Genomic DNA, 22,629 nt, shown 5'->3' with positions numbered 1-22,629 from the left:
CATGCTTCAGGGAGGTCCTGCGGTGATGCTGTCTGGGGCAGAGAGGCCTCCCCAAGGCTGCTGGGCTTGGAGGGGGGTGGTTCCAGGACTCTCATCTGCTTCCTCAGGCTGCTCCATGTGTCACAGGAGTGTCTCTGCAGAGGGTGTCCCCTCAGCTGCTGCAGCGGGGAGGTGGGTGCAGAGCGGCCTGTCAGCTGCAGAGGGAGCTTGGTGCAACTGCTGCATTAAGGACTCGGGGACATGCTCGCCTGGCAGGGATAGAGGGCTGCAAGTATCTGGCTGGGATATCCCGGTTGCGTCTTAAGGGGGGTCTTGGGATGGGGCTGTTCCGGCAGTAGCCCCCACAGTGGGGTCTGGTTGCCTTCATCACCATTGTACTGCTGCACATGGGGCAAGCTGAGGGCAGCCTCTTTTGCTGTGGATTCCAGCCTGGGAGCAGGTGCTTTTCCTCTTGCTGGCTTCTTTCCATTATTTAATATTTATGGCCACAAAGCTTCCCCCCTGCCCCCATCCTGAGTGGGATGCTGAACAGCCCTGGAAAGCTTATGTAATGGCTTGAAGCAGGCCCAGGCAGCGGAGGTGAGGAGCCAGGTCACAGCACTGGGGGTGGGAGCCTGCAGTGGGCAGCACCTGAGCTCTGCACCCAAGTGCTGGGGGATGAGCTGTGTAGTGAGCCTCTAGCTGGGCAGTCCTGGCCCACTGGGGGAAACCTTTTTCGGAAGGTTGTTTTGGGACCAGAGCTTGAAGCTGGCAAAACGTTCTCCCTACAGCTCATGCTCTGTATCCTTAAATCTTGTGTGTTTAGGCAGTACCCCACTGCCCTGCAGCCTGCTCACCACTCTTCACGATGCCTGGGCAGCACAGGATCTGTAGAACATGGATCATTAATCAGACTTGCTTCTCAGGATGGCATCATATTCACCAGTGTGTAAGCTCCCATATGCCCACTACAGAAGGAAAACCAATGACTCATTAGTTTTGATAGTGCCTGGACCCATCGTGCATTGCACAAAGAACTTGCGGGCTTGATTGTTATTACGTTGGTAGTGTTACGGTAGTGCCTGGGGGCTGGCCAGGGGCCAAGACTCTACTGAGCTTGCCTGCATGTAGGTACCTAATGCTCTATCAGGTCCCAGCCCCAAGGACTCATGACCTATATATTTATCTCTCATTTACCTGGCTAGCAAAAAAGTCATTTCAAGAGCCGCCTGTTCTATTTTTGCCAATGCACCGTGAAAAGCAGAGGTCATGATTTCCCCATGACTATGTAACTCAAACTCTAAAGTCCTTCAAGGATATGCTGACAGTTCAGCAAGGTGTGCCACAGCCAGGCATGCTGCGATGCCCCGCAGAGCAGCCTGGAAGCAGACGCCTTCAGCAGTGTCAAACGCAGCCAAGCTGTGACCAGTCAAACTCGGTGAACTGCCTGATGTAGCCAGCCAGCGTCGCAGTGACACTCCTGCCTGCATTTGGTTGGACTGCAGCTGGAAGCCTGCGCTGCCAGGGTTGAGTGTGCTGACTAGCCAGAGGGGCGGACGTGCTGGCCTTGATTACTGGCTGTTGCTGCGCCTGTAAATGGATTTTGGCCTCATACCCAGCATAATGCAAGCACAAGAGCTCACTCCATTAAACTAAAAAGGGGAGCATTCATATGTGACAAAAAGAAATGGACATTTCCATAACGTGCAGTTCAAATGTGGGACTCGTTGTCACAGGGAGGGCTGGCTTGCAGGGAGAATCCCTACGCGGGAAGCGAGGGGTGAGTTTACAGTGTACTAGCTCCGGGCATGGCATCTGGTAAGGCATGGATGTGCGACATGCCTTTGCCCCTATGCACACATTGAACAGGTGCAGCTCATACAGTGGTGTAAGTCATCCCTGCTCTGGGGGAAGCCTGAAGCTTTTCCAGTTCATTCAGGGATAATGGTTTGCCCAAGGCAGTCTGTTACGAGCTGTCCCCACCACCCATTGGCCATGTGCTGTAATAGTGCCTACAGGTACCTTAGAGTTGGTTGTCTGTCCCTTCTGGATAACTTTGTAACTAGTAGTACTAGTGTAAATGCTTGCTGGGTCTGCTCTCGTAGTTGGCACTGGATATCTATGGGGGGAACTAGTATGAAGTAACTAGGTGCACTGTAAATTGATCACCTATCTTACTGCACACTCAATTCCTTGTGTAGACAAGGAAAGAATTCAACAAGATTTCAATAAAGGACCTTTCTCATGGATAATGAGGATATCCAGGATTTATCAGAACTAGTGATAACAACCAGTTCAGAAGGGATGTTCAGCTTCATGCACCAGGTCATAGATCAAGATGAGAACTATTGTTGAGGGCAGACTATCCCTCCTCTGCCTACTGATGGGTTCTTGTACCTCCCTCTGAAGCATCTGATTCCAGCCCCTGTCAGAGAGAGGCACTGCAGTAGACTGGCTTTGGGTCTGACTCTCTCAGGCAGCGGTTATATTCCTGGTTCTACCGGTGCTCGTGTGTGGGTTTCTTTTTGGGGGAGGATGGAGGCCAAGGCACAATCCTAGGAAACTTGATGGGAGTCTGATCGCAAACAGTGGTATCTCTAGTGTGGCTGGGTATGCTGTGGGACAGAGCAATCCAGAGCGGAGAGGTTCCAGGGGACTTCTCATGCTTCCCATAATGGAAACCTAGGAATGGTGGGTGGAAATCAATTCCACTGCAAGAAATTAACACCTGAGGTTGTAAATTTTGCTGTGAAGGCAATGCAATACATGAAGGGAACTAGGGTTATTTCCTCACAACTTGCTCTGTCATTTGGTTTCCTTTGGCTCCTCCCTGAAATCACAGGGGGATCGCATGCAAATGCAAACACAGGATAGTTATTGCAGGGCCTGGCACAGCGGCTAATCATAGCCTGAACACCTCGCCCAAAGGTTCTTGCATCATCTGCTGTAATACCTGGCACCATTCAGCCCTGGATAGTAGGGCTCAGAAAGAGCTATCAGGGCTTCAGGGAATCTCTCCTCTGGGAGAGGAGCCCTGAGCAGGGTCCATCAAACCCTTATTTGACTGAGGACTCCTCAAGAACAAAACCAGTGACTTGAATTTCTCCTCCTTGGCTCTGACTTGCACAGGCCCTGGCCACAAAGCGTGCACTCCCAGAAGCATGAGCACAGCATGATGGTGGGGTGGATGGTGACCTTGTTGCCCTGTTCCTTCCGTTTCTGCATCAGTCAGCAGAGCTGGCCAGCCCCAGAAATGATGCAGCTTTTGTTTCCTAGAACTGTATGGGAGAAAAAGTGGCCTGGTGGTTAGTCCAGGACCTGGGTTTAAATTCCTGCTCCACCACAGACTTTGACCTTGGGTGAGTCTCTTAACTTGGTTCTCTGGAGCTAAAATGTGGTTCTTCCTTTCTTTGGAAGGGCGTTGTAAGGAGCTACGGTAGCGGCAGAGATAGTCCGCACATCATGCGGCAGAGGTCTTGAGGGGGAGTTTCTCTCCTCCCATCACAAGCACGTGCCTGCATTATGCAAGCTGGCTCCAAGTCAGCACTTTCTTTTATTTCCCCAGAGCTCTGGCTAATGATTAAGTTGTTATCAGCTTCAGGCCTCCCATCCCACAGCTGCTGTATTCACAGGCCGAGTGTTCCTCACATGCACAAATGGTGTTTTTCAGGGGGGGAGGTGCTCTTTTGTCCCCAAAGAGGGAGCTTTGGCCTGTGTCACTCATGGCAGCCTCCAGCTGAGCTTTGACTCCCCATTTGCAGTGACGCACATGTCATTTCTCTGGTTGCCTTTCCTTCTGATTTTCCAAACGAATTTAAAAAAAAAAAAAAAGTGGATGCTTTTAATAATTAATGACTTGCCAGGGAAATTTTCTTATTCAAACAAGGGTGCATTCAGTGCAGCTGATTATCTGGATCCTGTTAGTGGACTACTGTTGAAAAAGTGGGAACAATTGTAATTACAGATATTTTGCTTATGCGTTAAAGAACATGCACATCTTTAATTGGAAGAATAACCCTTGATCCATCACTTGAACATGATTTAAATAAGCTTCAACATCTGACACAATGTCCTAATAATGTTATGGTGATGTTAGCCTGGCCTTCAGGATAATAATAAAATTGAGAGCGGGGTTGATGTATGGCCCTGTCAGGGCAAAAATTAAGAGAAATGGAAACTCTATTATAAATAAATGATCATTTGTTACACTCAGCTCTTTGATCAATTCCTCTGCCTGGGAAGGAGATGGCAAACGTGGTGCCACAAAGGCAATTACCTGTTATAAGGTAGCACAGTGGGGACTCTGATAATTGACTTTGCAAAGAAAAGATTGGTTTCTTGCGTCTGTTCTACTGAGATGGTGTGAAGAGAGCGCCCGTGTGGTGGAGGGCAGGGGAACAAAGTTGGTAGGTCACTACTAGTTGAGATTTCAGGTTCCCTTCACAGCTTCCCACTGCCTTACTGTGATTACTGGCCTCATGTTTTTTTAAAAGCAGTCGGTGGTATTTAGACATCTATTTTGACCCATTAACTTGAATGGAAGCTGCATGTCTGGATCCCTTAGACTGCTTGAAAAATCTCTCCACTTCTCAGTGCCTTGGCTTACTAATGTATCAAGCTGGTTTAAAAGAATTAACTAGAAGGGCTTTTAAAGCCTTAAAGGCTGTGAAGAAGTTTTGAATGAAAGGGACTAGGTTTGCAAAGTTTGTTTTAACTGGAAAGAGAACAGTTCATTATTGTTCCATATTTGAGGCAGGAAAAGTAAACTCACATTATGAATCCTATGCCTTTGGGCTTAGAATTGACTTTAGGTTTCCATTAGTGAACCAAATAGTCTTATTTTCTTGATCTGTTTCTGCATTTCCCATGTGTAAACTTTTTCTCATTTAAAAAGCCAGATTCTATGCTGTTATGTGGGGGTAAATATGGAAGAAATTGGCCTAGGTGACCATGGGATCATAGAAAGGCAGAACTGAAAGGGACCTTCAAAGGTCATCTAGCCCAACCCGCATCTGGAGCATTATGGAGTACTTGGAGCTCTGCTGCTTTACGCCAGGGAACATTTTGGCACATGGGGATGGATAATTCAGGGTCTTCCAGGTCACACCCAGGTAACAAGAGGGCAAAATCTGGCCCTTCAGTGGAAGATTCCACCGTGCAAAGAACGTGCTCTCAGTCGCTTATCTGCATCTTTGCGGCAGTCGATCGGAAGGTGAGAACACTTTGTTCAGTGCATATATGCTACATCTAGTTAAATTTAGATCATCATCTGTTGGAAAATTGGTGGCAAATTCCCTTGCATTGATCAGCTGCAAGTCTAGCCAGGCATAGAGTTTCCACAGAGATTTTAAAACATGTTTGGATTATAATGCAAAAAAACCCAATCTTGGATGAAGTTTTCTCAAATATATTTGGGCTCAGCGACTACACCTGATTTTTTTTTTGTTTTTGTTCTTTCCAAGATGGACTTGGGTGGAACCAAAGGAGCTTGACTCTGCTCCTACGCAGTAGTTTTATGACTCCTAATTTTCACTGGTGTCAGTGAGATTTAGAAGCAAGCGCCAATTATTTGATGGCTACTAATTAATACTTTCCCCTATGCAAATGAGTTAATGGCTCATCATGGTCTGATACTTCAGAGAGGAGGTTGAACCTCTCATTTTCACTGGTGACAGATGACAAAACAAAGGAGCAATGGTTTAAAGTTGCAGTAAAGAAAGTTTAGGTTAGATATTAGGAACAACTTTATCACAAGGAAGGTAGTAAAGCACTGGAACAGGTTAACTGGAGAGGTTGTGGATTCTCCATCCTTAGAGGTTTTTAAGACCTGGGTAGAGAAAGCCTTGGCTGGGCTGATGTAGTTGGGGCTGGTCCTGCTTTGAACAGGGAGTTGGACTACATGACCTCCTGAGGTCCCTCCAGCCCTATTTCTCTTTTGATTCTGATCTTGCTTACATGGACATAAGTCATGATTAACTCCTTTGAAATCAGTAGAGGTACATTACTATACAATCCCTGTGATTGAGAACTGGCTTGGGTACCTCTGTATGGCATGGCACTGCTGTGTGCTCCATAGACTTTCCCTGAATGACTTTGGACAGCTCTTTTTGCTGCAGAGGATGAATCTGGCCTGGTAAACATTGCCTGCTGGAAAAGCACACTCGGTGGCTTAATTAACATTTGTAAAATGCTTTGAGATCTGTGGATGAAAGTTCACTGTTTGCTGTGTCCTAGCACAGAATCTGTGTGTGCTTCAGATACGTGTATATTTTAGATGCTTTAAGTATGCGTCAGTTCTAGGACACAGATCTGGGTGTGGGTAAGAAGGGAAGCTAATGGAAAGAATAGCATCCTACGAATGTATAGTACATGTATTTAAACATCTGGGAACACTTCTTTTGAAAGCTCAGCTTGTCCAGGGTATGGATGCAAAAAAATGAACTGAAGCCTGTTTAAAACCATAAGACTGGATTTGCAGCTGATATCTGTGCTGTCTTACATCACCTGAAGGGCTGGTTCATAGCTCTGCTACTTTTAGCCAGAACGTGTATAGGCAGTCTGGACAGCAAAGAAATGAACCAGCAAGAATGCCAGGAAATTATTTTAATGGGGTACGAGGTGTCTTGTTATGAAATGTGGCTCTCCAGAACTACACTGTTTATGGCAGTGAGGCTTTAAAGGAATGCCTCAGTGGTACTCGGAGCCTGACAGAGCTTGGTGTGATAATGAATTTTGGAGTCTGACCCAGTGAGCACTGGGCCTGCTCCTGCTTTCATTTATAACCGTGAAGATCAAGAGCAGCTCTATTGAAATCAAGGGAATGGGGTCCTTCATATTCAACATCAAAAACCAGAGCATTTGGGAGGTGGAGAGCAAAATGTAAGGACTAGACAATCCATTTGTAATGATGCTCTCTCCAACCCTGCCCATGAAGAACTGAGTAGGTGACTCAGGGTTTTAATCCTGCATCCTCTCAAGTTGTGCCTCCTTCCCCTGCCTTTCTACTTGGATTGTAATTAGTAAGCTCTTTGGGTCAGGAATTCTCAATTACTCCCTGTATGTACAGATTAGGAGCTTCTAAGTGCTTTTGTAATTCAGCTAATAAATTAGTACACCAGTAAATTAACGTACTGTCGGCTGCATCCCAGATGAAGTCAATAGAAAGTGTTGGTACCAAGCTCCTCTGAAAATCGGGCCTGTGGTGTTTAACCTACAATCAATGAATGCCTTCAAACATGTCTTAGGAGGGATAGTAGGACTGGAGTGTTGTTTTAGCTGCGATGGTCCAGGAAATGTATGAGAGGCAAGGTGATAAACGTGGTATCTCGTATTGGACCAACAGTATAATTCATGCACTTTATTGTGTCTGTGGAGCATGGTGTGCCACCAGAGGGCGCTGGTAGATCTCCACCATCAGACAAATCAGAGTTAATTGAACACTTCCTAGTTTAAGGTGAATGCCCAATGCTATGAAAACAACCCCTCCCCCCAACTTGAACTGTTATACTTGAAATATTCCACGTGGTTTACTGCACTTAGATAGAAATAGCTTAATTTATAAAGACACTTCTCACTTCTATAGTTTTGTCCTGAAGCACTTTACAGATCTTCTGCATTTGTGCCATCTTGACTGACGGAGAATTATGAATGCACAGAGCTTCTCAGGGTCTCTGAGTAAGGTAGTCACAGGAAACCTGATTCTTATTTACGCTAATGCCTCCTTACAGTTGCAGACTTACAGCTGTAGTGGGTGTTAAGGGCCCTCACAATAACTTGGGATCAGGCCTGGAGTCATGAGCATGACCCAGAAGTCTCAAATGTAGGGGAAAGATCCTGGCTCTGCTGAAGTCCCATGGCAAAACTCTCTTACTAATTTCAGTGGGATTAGGCTCTCAGACCACTTCTGCCCTGACCCTCGTCTTAGAAAGGGTTTTACTCTCATGCTTGGTTTCATGTGACCTGCATCTTAGCAGTTGACATCTTTAGTCAGGACTTCGGGATTTTATCTGCCAGTAAAGCCTCCAAACATCCCTTAATTCCCTCATGCCTCATTCCCCTCTTCCTCCCTATGTAAAAGAGAGGGAGAAATGCCTACCTATCTCACAGGGGGCCATAAGGCTTAATTCTGTTGGTTAATCCTAACAGTGCCCTGAGACTGAGGGCACTGTGGAAATGCAGAACATCCTGCTTGTTTCCATCCTGGCTGAACCAGGGGCATGTTTTTCTGGCAGCTTGAAGAAGCTTACTGTTCTCCTGATGGTGTGGCGTTTGGCTGGATTGCACACACAGCAATGCGAACACGGCCGGATGCCCTTGCAAATCTCTGTTAATCAAGAGGAAAAAGGCAATGGTGGTAGGGGGGCTGGCTGGACTAATTCACGCAGCTACATTTGGATTTGGCCTTGCCAGTTTTAAGCTGCTTTCCTGAGCTGCTCATTCTTTCAGTCTCGTATCTACTTCTCTTTTTGCTCCCAACAGCTCTGCTGTCATAGATAATTCTCCTTGTTGTTTCTAGGTATGTGAGAGAAGGCCGCTTTCGGATCGAGGAGAGAACGCTGACTGCTTTCCACTGGTTGTACTCCCCCCACCAGCATCGCATAGTCAGCCGAGCGGATCTGGAAACCCCAAGCAGGTAAAGCAATGGGCCCAGAAAAAGAGAAGCAATTGCACAAGGCACCATGGATGAACTGGCTTTCTGTGGAGAAAGCTGTCCAGCGCTGCCCCCTCTGCAAGGTGCTATGAGCTGGTGTTTTGGGTCAGAAGTGACCTCACCAGATCACTGAGTCCGACCCCCTGCCCTGGGCAGGAGACAGCGCGGGGGTTAGATGACCCCAGCCAGGTGCACATCTAGCCTCCTCTTAAAGACCTCTCACTTGTATTAGAGCAGGGGTGGTCAAAATACAGCCTGCAGGCTGGATCCAGCCCGCCAGACAATTTCATCCAGCCTGTGGAAGCCCACCAACTAACTGTACCCTGCCCAGCCCACACACCTTGCTCCCACCCTCCTGGGTGTAAGGGCCTGGGCCAGCCAGCATGCAGCTTCAGGGCAGAACTGCCGCTGCCGCTGCTGCAGCGGCTGGGGGACCTTCCCAGTTTTCCCGGTGTCCTGCTTGCTCCAGGTACCAGGTAGGGAAGTGGCAGAAGTGGGGGCAGCAGTGAGGGAGGGGAAACTAGCTGGGTGGAAGCATAGAGCATAGGGCTGGGGCTGGTGGCAGGAGTGGGGAGCTCAGGTGGGTAGGGTGTGGGTGTGAGAGAGGGTTGTGCACAGAAGGGAGGGTGGTACACAGCCCCTGCCTGATGAGGCAGCAACAAGTGGCGGGTAATCAGGGTGCTCATGACCTGGGCAGGCACTGCTGCTACCTGGCAGCATACGGCTCTAGCCAGCGCTGTGTGAAGTAACAGGGAGCATAGCCTGGCTGACCCACCTCTGTCACATGGGGCTCTGTGTGGCACACGTGCAGGTCTGTCCCACTGACTGGGGGAAGCCCAGTGCAAAGGAGCCGGCTGCTTTCCCTGATCCCTGCTATGCAGGTCCCGGGACTCTGCTGGAAGTGGAGGGAAGGAGTCTGCGGGGCACCTGCCAAGCAATGGGGCTACCCTTGCAGCCCTCGAAAGCTTACCAAAACTCATTAAGCAGCCCTCCAGCCAAATACTTGCCCACCCCTGTATTAGAGGCTCCACTGCTGCTGAAGACTAATTGTATCCAGGGAGCTCCACATTTAATGCATCAGCAGCTGCTGCTTGCCACTCGGTGGATACCCCAAAACTTAGCTGGTTAATGGATGTGAAGAGCTGCAGCCTACCTTGTCAGGCCCACCAGCAAGCATGACCACATTGGCCCAGTCTATAACACATTGTGTTAGGGGTTTTGGTGGTTTTCAGTGCGAAAATCAAAACTTTCCGTGTCACGCCAAGATTTGTTCTGCATGTAAGTTTTGTCAATTACTCTTCCATGACCTCCCCCATTTTCATTAGTAGTTTTGAGCTAGTCCAGTTCCTCTTTCACTTAAGGAACTGAATTCATTATTCAAAATTATCCATAGATATGATAAATTGACTCGCTGACCATGTTTCTGTCTTCCCCTTCCTTGCATTAGCTTTGCAATGGCCCTTTCTCTATCCTTCCATACAGTCTGGTGGCTGTGAGTGAGAACCATCTCCTCTGTGGCTCAAGCAATATGGCCCAGGCTTCATGCACTTCTTCAACTCAGTTCCCTATAAACGTTCACCTCTCTGAAACCAGCTGCCTGTTATACAGCCCAGTTCCTCACTCATCTGCTATTATTTTTCACTTATCTCTAGTTCTGTAATTGAACTGTCAGAGACAAAATCCTGCCTGACGGCGGAGAAAAATGGGGAACATTTTTTTCCTGATGTGTCAGGCCAGTGAGAGAAAGCTAGGAACACCGGCTTATTCAATATAGCCTTAATGAGGTATGGTTATAGGTAATTGGATGGAGATACAGCCCCTGAAATGGTTGGTACTCTGAATTAGCCAGGAAGCAGTTACTCGGAGATAAAAGGGTATGTCTACATGGGTATTGAGGGCTGATATAGGGGGTGGCCATCATCTACCCCAAGCCATGTGAGCCACATCTCTGTATCTTGAGGGTTCATTGTGGCTAACATCACACCTGTCCACCTTGCCCTTCCTGTTTCTTGAGTGGAGCCCTTCTAGGAAGGAGTCTGCAAACAGCTTGGTTTTCTTTGCATGCTTGGTCCTAATTATTGGCAGTAGAGGTAGGAAGTTTGGTGCAGAAAGGTGTGAAGTGATGAACAGATTGGGCTTGCTCTACCCAATTGCTTTTACTCTAGGTTTGGTACACTTGGGTGCATTTGAAACATGCTCCAGAGAGAGGAAGAAAAGGCGTGGGGAGAGCAAAGCTGTGGGGGATTGACATCAAACCTAGAAATTCAGCTGTCTCTGAACTGGTGTCTGCTGGAGAGGGTTGGTGGGTGCTGAGCTGACTGCAGCCTTAAAGATGCCATAGCCACAAGAGCAGACATAGCCAGAAATGACCTTTAGGCTGCCCCTCCTGGCCTCTCATGGGGAACTTGGCCCAGACTGCCAAGAATCCTTTTGAGGAGGAGGCAGGGGCTCCAGGCCAGCAGGAGTTGTCAGACAGCAGGGCTCCTGCTCTTGTTCATTGCAACACCCAGGGCAGAAGTGAGCTCAAAGCTTTTCAGTTTATCAGATAAAAGCTGCGCAGTTTCAGGCAATACCATTTTATTTTGCATCGGTGGCTTCTGCCTAAGGGGCACAGTTACAGACCCCCCCGCCCCTTATAATCCCAGTTCTCAGTTATGCTGAGGGTACTTGCAACCCTCTGACCATTTGCACTCACTTTCAGACCCCTTTAAATGTGACTTTTACATCCCCACTACAGCACCACCAGAATAAGGTAAATGAGTGCTAGTGTAGTGAGGATCAAGGCTTTTGTTGTACATCAGGACATGCTATTAAAAAAGCTAGAGCAGAAGGAACAGCAAAGGTGCAGCCCTAAGAAACCCCCCAGCCCTCCCAGATGGCTGTTGTAACATCCCTGCCCAGCAGTCTCACACTCAGTAAATATGGTTGACACTCGCACCTTGTCTTTGCAGCTGATTTCTGTCGGAGCCCATCTGTTGGCGTGACCGGTTTTTTGTTTTTTGTGGTTTTTTTTTTTTGTTTTTTTTTTCTTCCTGTGCTCGGGGAGGTCGGGTTCCAGTCGCAGGGTCATATGCCGGTGCCAGGATGTGTTGCCTTGAGATTGGCAGCCTGCATGACTCAAAGAAAGCTTTGCAGCAGGAAGTCAAATCCTCTGTGGCAGCCAGGACATGCTGCTTTTCGTAATTGCTTTCAGGAGGGCAGATGGGCATGTTGCAAGCTGTGGTTGTGCACAGTGAAGGAAAGGAAGACACAGCAGGCCTGGCGTCCTTGTCACTCGCACTTGCATAAATCAGGAGGGATTGCCTTGAACATCACGATGTTATAGTACTGAGGCAGGTCCTCCTTCCCCAGTGTGCAGGGGTGGAAATCTTGGAGGAAACTTGTTCTTTCAGTTAGAGCCCAGGAATCACTCCATTTCTGTCTGCCACAGATTTTCTGTATAGCCACTGGCAATACATGTGGGCCAAGCTGTTTGAAAATGGCGTCTGAATTTGAGTATCTGAACTCATGAGCATCCAACTTGAGATGCTTACAGTTTGACTTTGAGGTGTTTAACCCCTCCAGAAACCAGGACCTGGGATGTCTCTACTTGGGCTCCTCAAAACTGAAGCTCCCCAAATCAGAGCCCCATAAACGCATTGCCTTTAGTGTCTGATCACTGTCTGTCTTGCACTTTGTGCCTTCAAGTACGCCTGGCAAAGTGGGTATACAATACATCTGTGGTTAATAATGCTGTCTTATCTTGCAGAAGAGGGTATAGATTATTGTTTGTAAACCACTCTGTTCTGGCACCATCCCTCTAAGAGTCCTGTTATATCATGACTTTGGGAATTAAAGTCAGCCAGCCCCTCTGCTGCCCAGCATCGCCACCCGGAGCCCAGGGCTGAGCGTGCTGCCAGCCCAGGGCTGCTCTGCCCTGGCTCAAACTGCTGTTATCCCAGGTGTGTGTGTGTAGATGCTGCACCCAGGAGCAGCTGACTTTGGCTCAAACTGCTCCAGAGTTTGTGTCACAGTAATTTCACATGTGGATGCACCCAGTGAGTATCTCAACTAGTCCTACTGCATACACACAAGTAGCGTGTTGGCACCTGTCATGATCTTGTTGTCAGACTCATGATATTTGATGCGTTTCATAAAGTCCCAGCTCCTGGAGTCATGTGAATTATGTGAAGATCTCTACTTTAATTTTTTGCCAAAGGTAAGCTTCTAGCCCTAATGTTTGCTGAGAGGGCCCTAAAATTTCAAAAGCCAGAACCTGGATATAAAGAACAGTGAAATGAAAAAGTCTTAAGAAATAATACATGAGCTCAAGAACCATCTGACCTGGTTCTTAATGTTCATATATTTGGAGCATATATTAAAAGCTGAAATGGAAGTAGCAAGCTGCACGGCTCACCTACTGAGCTGGTGAGCATAAATGAAATATTGGGAGAATATTTATTTCAATACTGAGATTTCAGTTGGCGCTTAAATTCTTTCCTTCAAAGCTCACTGTAAACATACCATCAAGCCACTCCTCTGATGGGTGCTGTGGCTCTCTTTCCTGATGCAGATTTATTGCTGTCATTTCAAATTGAGTGTTTTGTGATAAAATGTCAATTAACATAAAAGCCCCTCTGGGCCTCAAGTAACACATCGCTCAGGAATTATTTTCTTGCCTTGCATAAACATCTCTGGATAGAGGCATGGCTAAAAAGCTTTTCCTTCTTTATTTCAGAAGCAGTTTTTCTAGAAGTGCCCTTAAGAGTTCTGAAGCGCTTGCTGACTTGCAGTCCCATGTACAGAAATAGTGAAGGCAGGGAAAGAGCGAGGAAGAGGGTACATACCCCAGCTGGAGGGACAAACAGAGAAACACTTTTGTACTGGGAGAGGAGAGAACTTCTGCTACAGGTATAATGGTTTTAATAAGTACCAGGGGGTCTAGGTTTCTCCTTGGATTTAAAGAAGCCCAGGGTTTCGGATCCCATGGAGATGGGGTACCTAGCTCCCAATATCCAAATACTTGGGCCTTATCTAGGTAGAGGGAGCAAAGGCCAGTGCCAAATAGCAGGAAACACGGTGCCATAGGATGGCTTCACTCTTCGGTGCAGTCCCAACTATTCTGCAGGGCTCTGCAGTGTTAGGAAAAAGCTTGTTGGGATCAAGGATTGAGGAACAACCCTGGTCCTCAGTAATTTCTCCCTGTGTCCCAGTGGAACATCATGATGGCATTCCTCCCCTTCATAGCTCCCTCTGACTCTAACACGATGCGGGGATAAATGGACTGTGTTGTGTCTTAAGAGAGATGGGTAGATTCTCTCCCTAGGTACTCGGGTACCGTATCATCAGCGTGGCATCCAAGCACGTGACAGTCTTTAATGTATTTATGTTCACAACCCTGTGAGGTAGCAAAATGTGTGTATCCCCATTTTAGGGAGGGGGCACTGAGCACAGAGAGGTTAAATGACTCGCACTTTTATCTCGGTGTAGCATAACCCCAAAGTCAACGTCCTGGGTGTCTAGTGCCCCAAATTCCACTGACTTTGGGGCCTAACCACCCTTTGTGCTGGTGAACATCTCCCCTACAAAATGCCCAATGCCCATGATTTTCCAAGGAGCTCGGCTCCCATTCATACAGTTAAATAAAGGGCAGATTTTCAAATCAATACCCATCACCCTGGGTGAAAATTCTGTCCTTAGTTCTAGCCACAAGGAGGCTGCTGTAGCATATCTGGTTTTCTGTATGCTATAAATCTTGTTTCCCTTGTTGTTTTTTATGATCAGACATGAATTGAAATACATGTCATGTGGCTGACAACTGTTTTCTTCAAATGGTGATTTCTCAGCAAGGCACCATTCAAAAGGGCCTTGTAATTGCCCCCATATGATCTTGCAATTGGCAAAGAGGGTCTTTTTTTTTTTTTTTTTTAAATTTTAAATTACTGAGTTTGTTAATTTTTGCAAACCATGGCCCTGGCTTGGATTATCCTCCATATGATCCTGCAGTTGTTGAATTGTGTCTTTTTTGGTATTTAAATTATGGAGCTGTTTGTTAATTTTAACTAACCTTTGCAAATTGCTACCCCCGCTTGCATTAATTTTGCTATTGATGCATTGTTACCGTGCCCAATGCAGAATTTAAGTACAAGAAACAATCCATAATTAATGTTAAGTACTGTTAGACTTAATTCCGCTGGGTTGATTTGATTTCCTGGTGGGTTGGGAAGTTATCTGGAAAATCTAATAAAATATGTAGAATTTCAGTGACCAAATGGAGTGGCTGCATGCATCACAGGACAAACCATTTTTGAAAGTGAATTGAGTTGTCCTGTAAGATGTGGGGCGTTACATACAGGAAGCACTTAATGAGAGACAGTAGAGAGTGCAAAAGTTGATGCCTTCAAAGCCAAGGTCAAATCCAAATAAAAATCAGTAGTCTTCTTCCAGGCTTCATCCCCAAAATAAGCTCCTCTCTCTCAAGAAGCCAGCATGAAATGCTGCCCTTGGGATTGTTCAGATGTTCTGTCTGACTGGACACTCTGGATTCTGTGTTTTCTGGGGTGGGATCCAAACCCCGTGTAGGCTTTTTCTGCTCAACGACTTTTTCACAGGGAAAAATATAAGCATGGGTTTCATCCAGGTCTCCCTATAGTAAAAAGCCATCATTTGGATTACATTGGGCACATCTACAGCAGACACCGACTGCAGAGTTGCCTAATTATCTCTGCAGTAATGTCACCAGTATACACATGCAGCACTATTCAGCTGAGGTAAACTAATTAACTCTGCTGTAGGTTAGTACTGCCAGATACAAGTACTATCAGACAGTGGAGTTACTTACTCTACTGCAACACAAGTATAGACACGGATGGGGCTGGCTGGGGCATGAGCATGCTTCAGTGCAGGGCTGCCTGCTGTCTAGCCCCACACTGGAGCACCCTTGTACCCTGGACAGCCTCTCCGCAGCACATTAGCAGGGTCGGAGCAGCGCCAAGCTGGGAGGTTGCCCCGGATCAACATGCTGCAGTTCCAGGTGCATGTGTAAACACTGTGCCTGGGAGCAATAAACAATTGGCATGAACTGTGCCACAGTTTATTGTGTTGCATTAATATTCATGTATAGACGCACCCATTGTGTAGCTCTTTATAATACCATATTTCTCTCTTCCTCCTTACCGTCTCATTAAGCAATGCAATAATGAACGTTGTTCTTTCCAATGTTATTGGCATCTGACATAGCACCCTGCGACATTAATGGGGTACTCTTTCCCCTCAGCGCTATTGTATCAGGCTGTGAGCATACTCGGGCATTTGTTGTTGCATCAGATTTTCACAGTTTTCCTTGTAGTGGTGGCAGCTAGAGATTTACTTTTATTAGCTGAAAGCTGATGCTCTGGAGTATAGGAAGGTAGGTTGCGAGCAACTGTTGGTATATTGTAGCCAAACTTTTCTACCCCAGTTCAAGCCTTACTGCAAAGTAGCACATTATATCGTGTATGCAGTGATGCTGGTCTTTTAATTTTCTGCCTGTAGTATTTCTTACAAGGAACTGACTCACTGTTTATTTTTGCTCCTTGGCGGTCTGTTTGTTAATGCACTGCTACGTGTCTGTGTCTAATTGCACCCACGGTGACGGAGCATATTTTGTCTTCATGTCTGCCTTGGGAGATGATTGACTCTTCTGGGGTAGTGTGCTAGGCATTAGGGCACAGGGTGAGGTGTCTGGGAAGCCCGGCTGTCATCCTGCTGGTGCCGCACTTACCTTCTATGAACTGGTATAGGTCCAATCCTCTGCAGGCCTCAGCACTACAAAAGCCTCGTATACACATATATTGTATGTTGTTTAAATACAGTGAGGATTGTCTAAAAGACTGACTCGTTCACATACAAACTTCACCTTGTTTGGTGTATTCCTCCCTTTGGGATGTGACTGAGTCAGCTGTATAAAGGATGCAGTTCTCAGCCTATGGGTTGTGTCTCCAAAAGTTTTGATGGGATCATGTTTTGGAGCAGACTGAGAATTGCTGACAGAGGGGGCTGTATATGTAGATGCATAAGTAGGATAGTCATTTGGATTTGTATAGTGGAAAAGAAGTCACGTCATGCTGCTTATAACGAGTTTAGTCATCAACCTGATTCGCAGGGTTTTGTATGTGTTCTCCTCCTCCATGGTGGACAACCACAACGAGGGATGCGTTCACTTTCCAAATCAGGATTCTGTCTGATAAACCCCCAAGAGATTCACTTGTGACCCCATTCATTTAGAATAGCTTTGAAGCTGGCTGATGGGTGAGACAAGGTACAAGAAAAATGAGTTGCTCTTCGCAGAAACTCCTCATTCATTATTGAACTGAGACCTTTTGTGTGTAATGTAATGCAGGAATTCTGTCCGAGTTTGTGCAAAGGGTGATGCTATGTAAAATGCCTTGGAAGCCAATGATAACAAATCCTGCTTTGGAAGGCTAAAATTCAGAAATGAAAAAGACCCACTAAGTCCCTATCTCAGACACTTGTGTAGCTTTGTTAAGGATAGGTTTATTTTCTGGTGCATTGTCCAGTTGGTTTCTTTTGGCCGCCCTCTTCTCCTCCTAGAAGTGTATAGCATCATAGGGAAAACAAGTGAATAGGTATAAGGCACAATAGTGGCACAAAGCGGGAAATAATGTGGTCTGTTTGTTAGAGTAAGAGTTAGTCATTGGTGACAAATGAAACAGCAGTGGAACTGAGCCAAAAGCTGACATCAGACCACTCTGAGTTATGGGGATGTTGTGAGCTGGATTGCAAATCTGTGGCTCGGGCCAAGGCAAATTACTTGCTGGGGAAACTTCACCCTAAATGACTCTTCTTCTTGTGACATTACCTCATTACAGTTGATACACGGGGTCAAAGTATTTTTGTGGGTGGTGATCACTGCTATAGGTACACTGAGATTTGTTTTACCTCTGCTCCTAGCCACAGGGGAAGTGAACAGAGAAGGCTGTAGCCCCCATCCCAGAGACTCTCTCTTTCAATTTGCTGATTTTTTATTTCAGTGATTCCTGTCAATCTCCCTTTTTGTGGAGCGCACAATGTTTTCTGATAAGGGTGCAGATTGTCATTCTGAATGATCTAAGTGATGGGATAGGTTTGCTGTGACAAGGTAATGGCCAGTTCCTAGTTTCACTTTGGAGTTTTTTAATCTCCCTTCACAGCAAGTCCCTGCAATTTCTAGACACCATAGAGTCCTGTCAGGACTTGACTTTTTCTGTGATTGGAAAAAGCCATCACAAAGAGCATATAGACCAACCCACCTCTGCACAATGGCACTTCTGCATAATGGCATTGTTGGTCACAGTGTGATGTTCACTGGGCCCCAATTAAAAAATACTTTAGTGCCTCACGTGACTCCATAATCCCAAAATGTTACAAGGAGCTTCAGGCTGCCACACTGCTCGTCTATCACATTAATAGAACCAGGACCTGTCTTTTTACCATTACTTTCTCTGCATCATGATAGCTGACACAGAGTATGAAACATGAGTGTGCAGTTTGGTGGAAGGATTAATAGCAGTTATATTGTGCATGTCCATCTATATTTCCATAAGGGGTATTCAGGGAAAAAGAAGCTGGGCTGTATTGTAACAAGAACATAGATATTCTTGCATGTGGATTGCACGCAATCAGGTATAAAAATGTCAAATTCTCCTGTTTCCACAAATATAGTGTTCTTTTTGGAAATAACAGGTTACATCCATAGCAGGTGTAAATGGGTACCATTGATTGTGGTAGATCTACATGCGTTAATATTGCCTGAGGATCTGGCCCATTGAATCTAGATGCAGTTCTCCTAGGAATTGCATCATGCTTGACTCATTCAGTGTAATGCACTGCGTCTCTGTGTGTGGCGTTGGTAGAACAATGCAGTCTCCAGAGTTTAGATGGTGCCCGTAGTATCTGAAAATAAGCTAATGGAAATGAAATCAATATGTCACATCTCATTTTGCTTATGTAAAACTTCTATGAACCCAGGAGGCTTTCAAAAGCAATTAGAGCTGGCAAACTCCCCATGTTTGCATTTCGTGCACAGTGTGTATTTGTGTTGTTTTGTTTGGACAGACTGGCCTTCAGAATAATCTCACTCCATATTTTGCAGCTAAGGTTGGACTGACAAGGGGAATAAACAGGGGAAAAATGCATTGCATTCATACATCATAGCCTATGATGCATGAAAGCAAAATTCAGGTAATCCCAATTTAAGTGGCCACTCAAAGATCAGCAAACATTAGTGCTTATTGGAATATCATGTAGTTTGAACAGGATTATAGTAAAGGAATTGGGGATATTAGTGAGCGCTTAAAACAGACCATTGCCCAACAAAATTGGTTTCTTGTGCAAGTTTCATTGTAGTCAGATTGGACATTTAATTTTACTCTCAGAAGAATGTGAATTGGGAGTGTCTCTGGTTAAGACACTGGAGCTTCCCTAAGTGAAGCTGGCTCAGGACCAGAATCAGGCCTACTGGGTGCATCACACAAGATGCTTTACTGCGTAGTTGACTGACTGAATGGTGAAGTGTCACTGTCTACACATGCATATACTTACTGCACAGCACAATAGTCTGCTTTAAGTAGGTCATTAGGTACATTAGTCTGCTATGCCATAGTAACTAGCGCACATGTAGGTATCAATCAGGAGCAAATTTTGCTTTGAGTCAGCTCTACCACCAGGGGGCCATCCTCGGCCTAGCTCCAGGGCCACAGGGCTTAGAGCTTCTCCAGCCCCAGGGCTGAGGTGGCTCTTTGCATACTCAAGCTTACCCTTTAAAATTCTGCAATGACCCTGGGGGCCTGTGCCACCTGCTGCCTGCCTGTGGCTACCAGAGCCTGCAGCTGTGGCCCTGGGCCAGCTGCAGCACCCTGCCTGGACCCCAGCACTGGACCCTGCCCAGCCCCACTGCCTGCCTGCCTATCCCAGGCTATGCCCCTAAGCTATGTGTGTGCTGCAAGCACCTGCCCAGGCTTGGACTTGCCTGTAGCCCCTGAGCGCTGGCACCATCCCTGATACCATGCACCATCTTCTGGGGATATAACTGGTCCTGCAGTGGGATTAGCACCGTGCACGAGTCCTGCTGGCCCTGGGTGCTTGCTGCAGGAAAGGAAGCCAACCATGCTGGCAGAGCAGCGGCCAACCTCACCCCCACGTGAGCCCGCTGGCCATGCCGCAGCATGTGTACCTACGATGGTGCAGCCAGAGTCCAGGGTGCTGGGCACCTGTCTCTGGGCTCCACCATAGGTGCTCCCACCCCACGTCCCCCTCCCTGGGAGGGCACACAGAGCACTGTACATGGTCTGCATGGAGAAGAGGGTGCTTTATTGGTGGTAGGTGGGATGGTTGGTGGTGGGGCTCTGTGGGTTGGGGGCTAGTGGGGAGGGGCTGCATGGGGGGGGGAAAGGGATCTGTGTTTGTGGAGGGGAATAAAGTGCTTTACAGAACACTCTCCACAATGAGCATGATGCTGTGGGTGTGCAGTGGGGCTGGGGTCTGTAGGCCACTTGGATGGCTGGCCACAGTGGGTAGTGCAGGAGCAGGTGGTCCACCAGCATTTCTTGCACTCATTGACCTGGCCCTCACTGCTGGATATGTAGCTCGCCTGGGGCCTCGGTTGGAGAGGGCCTATTGCTGTCACTGCCATCACAGCTGGTGCTCCAAGTGCCAGGCATCCTCCTCTTGCTGTGCCTTCTCCACCCGTGCCTTGCAGATGTTATGCAGCACACAGGCTGTGACAATGACTTTGGGGGATGCTGGCCTTCACAACCTTGAGGCGGAGGGTGAGGGTGCACCAACATCCCTTCAGACACCCAAAAGTGCACTCTACCTGCATGCAGATCTGGCCTACACACTGGTTGAAATGTGCCTGGTGGGAGTTCAGCTGGTCGGTGCAGGGCCGCATGAGCTGGGGGAGGAGTGGGTAGGTGGGGTCCCCAGTGAGGAGATGCGAGACTGGAGACCTCCCAGCTGGAGGTCCAGCACTTCTGGCATGAAGTGCCTTCTTTCCACAAGGGCTGGCAGAGCAAAGTTTCAGAACATGTGGGCATTGTGGGTACTGCCAGCCCAGCTGGTGCTCATATTGTTGAATGTGCTGCAGTGGTTGACAACGGCCTACAGCACAATGGAGTGAAAGCCCTGCTGGCTATAGTAGGGATGATTGCTGTGGGATGGGCAGGTGATGGGGATGTGGGTCCTGTCCAGGGACCCGATGCCCAGGGGGAAGCCCGAGGCATGCAACCCTACTACCACCTCCAGGGGGTCATGGACAGAGTTGCAGGCACGCTGCTCCAGGCCAGAAACATAGGTGACCAGGGAGCGCGGTGTAGGGCTTGCTTTTAAAGAGGGCCTCTGGCAGTGGTGTTTGGAGCCTCCAGCCAGTAGCTGGGTGCTGTAGCACAGGGCCAGAGTAGGCCAGGAACAGGCTGCTGCCATGAGGTGCAAATCTGCTCCCAAATGGCCACATGTGTAGATGCCTGGCCATGGTGGATTTATTACGCGGTAAATTACAGTGCAGTAAACCCATATAGCGCTAATTGCATGTGTAGATGTTCCCACTGTTTTTCTTTGCTGGTATCGGTTGTATGTATAGTGTTCACCTGTGATATGTTCATAAGCCATATTTGCTGTTTTTGCTAAAGTCCAAGCCGGTGGCATCAAGTGATTGCATGAGCATCACAAGAGTAGCGCTGGGGCTATTAAATTCTTGTATCTCTTTAGGCCTGTTTTTACAAGCGTATATCTCCCAGGGTGCATGGCAGTGGAGAATCAGACTCTCACGTAGGGAAGAAATATATATATGAAGATTTAGAAGCAATTCTCCTTACCTTTCCAGCCAAGCTAAGATTAAGCTTGGCTTTCCAGACCTTTCATTTTCAGATACACACTCAGAGTTTCCATTTGCTGCTTGTTTGAAGGGCCTCTCCAGGTGTACTTTAATCCAGCGCTGCATAAACTCAGGTTGGTATTTTTTTTGAAAACATTGTCAAATCATTACTTTCCTTCCCTAGCTAATCTTTGTTTCTGTAACTTCTGCTGACTCTCTAGCTTTGCATGCAATAATCTCCAGCCATGCTGTGCCTTTGTGTGGAGATGGATAATGAATAGGAAAGCAATAAAAATAAAACTGCAGACACAGTTGATGATATTGTGGTAGTTGCCATGTGATAATATAGTCCTGAAGTGTTTTATGTTCATATGCAAATCTATTCTATGGCTGTAAAGTGTTGAGGCTATTTAATTCAATCCACCATTTCATTTATATAGGCTTGGCAATATATTACATGCACAAGAGAAGGGTCAAATTCACCTCTGCTGTGTACCCAGGAACTGGAAGCGAGGTGTGAAGGCTTCTGTCTAGTGAGCACAGATTTATATTTGTGCTGTGCTGGCAGCATGTTGGGTCACGCTTCTGCTGTTCATACATGAAATCCAGAAATGCAGTGGAGCGGATATAGCCATGACGTGGGTATTAAGCCTGCCAGAACTCCAGGCCTCAAGCATGGCTCTGGGTTTGCCAGTCAGGATGTCCCTCCCATTTCTTTTCCAGGTTGATGTGCACTTACGGTAACGGTTTTAGAAGCCCCTCAATGGGTTAGTAGCCGAAGTCCCAGTGTCTTCCAGAATTGGGACTTTAATAATGTAACCAACTTTCAGGGAGCAGAATCTGGGACTCTGCTTTCCAGAGGCCTGTGGAACGGAGTAGTTTATACCATGTCTGCCTCCAGGTATTGTGGCAGCCATAATGTTGTGCTGTGGTCTGTGTGCTTCCTGATTTAGGTGGTAGGTCACACCTCACTCATAACCTGAAAGCATTACAGCCACATTTCTATGGCACCAGGCAGCATTGTGCTGTGTCCTTGCAGCAAATCCACCAGGACCAGGGCTGGGTTTACTTCTTTGGGGCCCTGTGCAAAAGTTCAGAGTTGGCTCCCAGTCCTTTATTAGGCCACAATACTAATAGTAACAGTTAGTTTCAGCATTGCCAGTGCAATGGG

At 47.1% G+C, this 22,629-nt stretch overlaps 1 protein-coding gene across 1 annotated transcript in view; it reads left to right on the top strand.

Annotated features, from left to right (window-relative positions):
• The window catches only part of RAP1GAP2 (RAP1 GTPase activating protein 2), a 245,022-nt gene that overhangs the window by 571 nt on the left and 221,822 nt on the right, over positions 1-22,629 (top strand). The window contains exon 2 of the mRNA XM_019545554.1: positions 8,495-8,611. Within this exon, the coding sequence (XP_019401099.1) occupies positions 8,495-8,611 (117 nt within the window). The remainder of the gene's footprint in view (positions 1-8,494; positions 8,612-22,629) is intronic.

This window comes from Crocodylus porosus, unplaced genomic scaffold (genome assembly GCF_001723895.1).
Source record: "Crocodylus porosus isolate Cpor-Errol unplaced genomic scaffold, CroPor_comp1, whole genome shotgun sequence".
In the NCBI taxonomy this organism is placed as follows: domain Eukaryota; kingdom Metazoa; phylum Chordata; order Crocodylia; family Crocodylidae; genus Crocodylus; species Crocodylus porosus.
The sequence above is the reverse complement of the archived record's forward strand: the minus strand, read 5'-3'. Positions and strand labels throughout refer to the sequence as shown.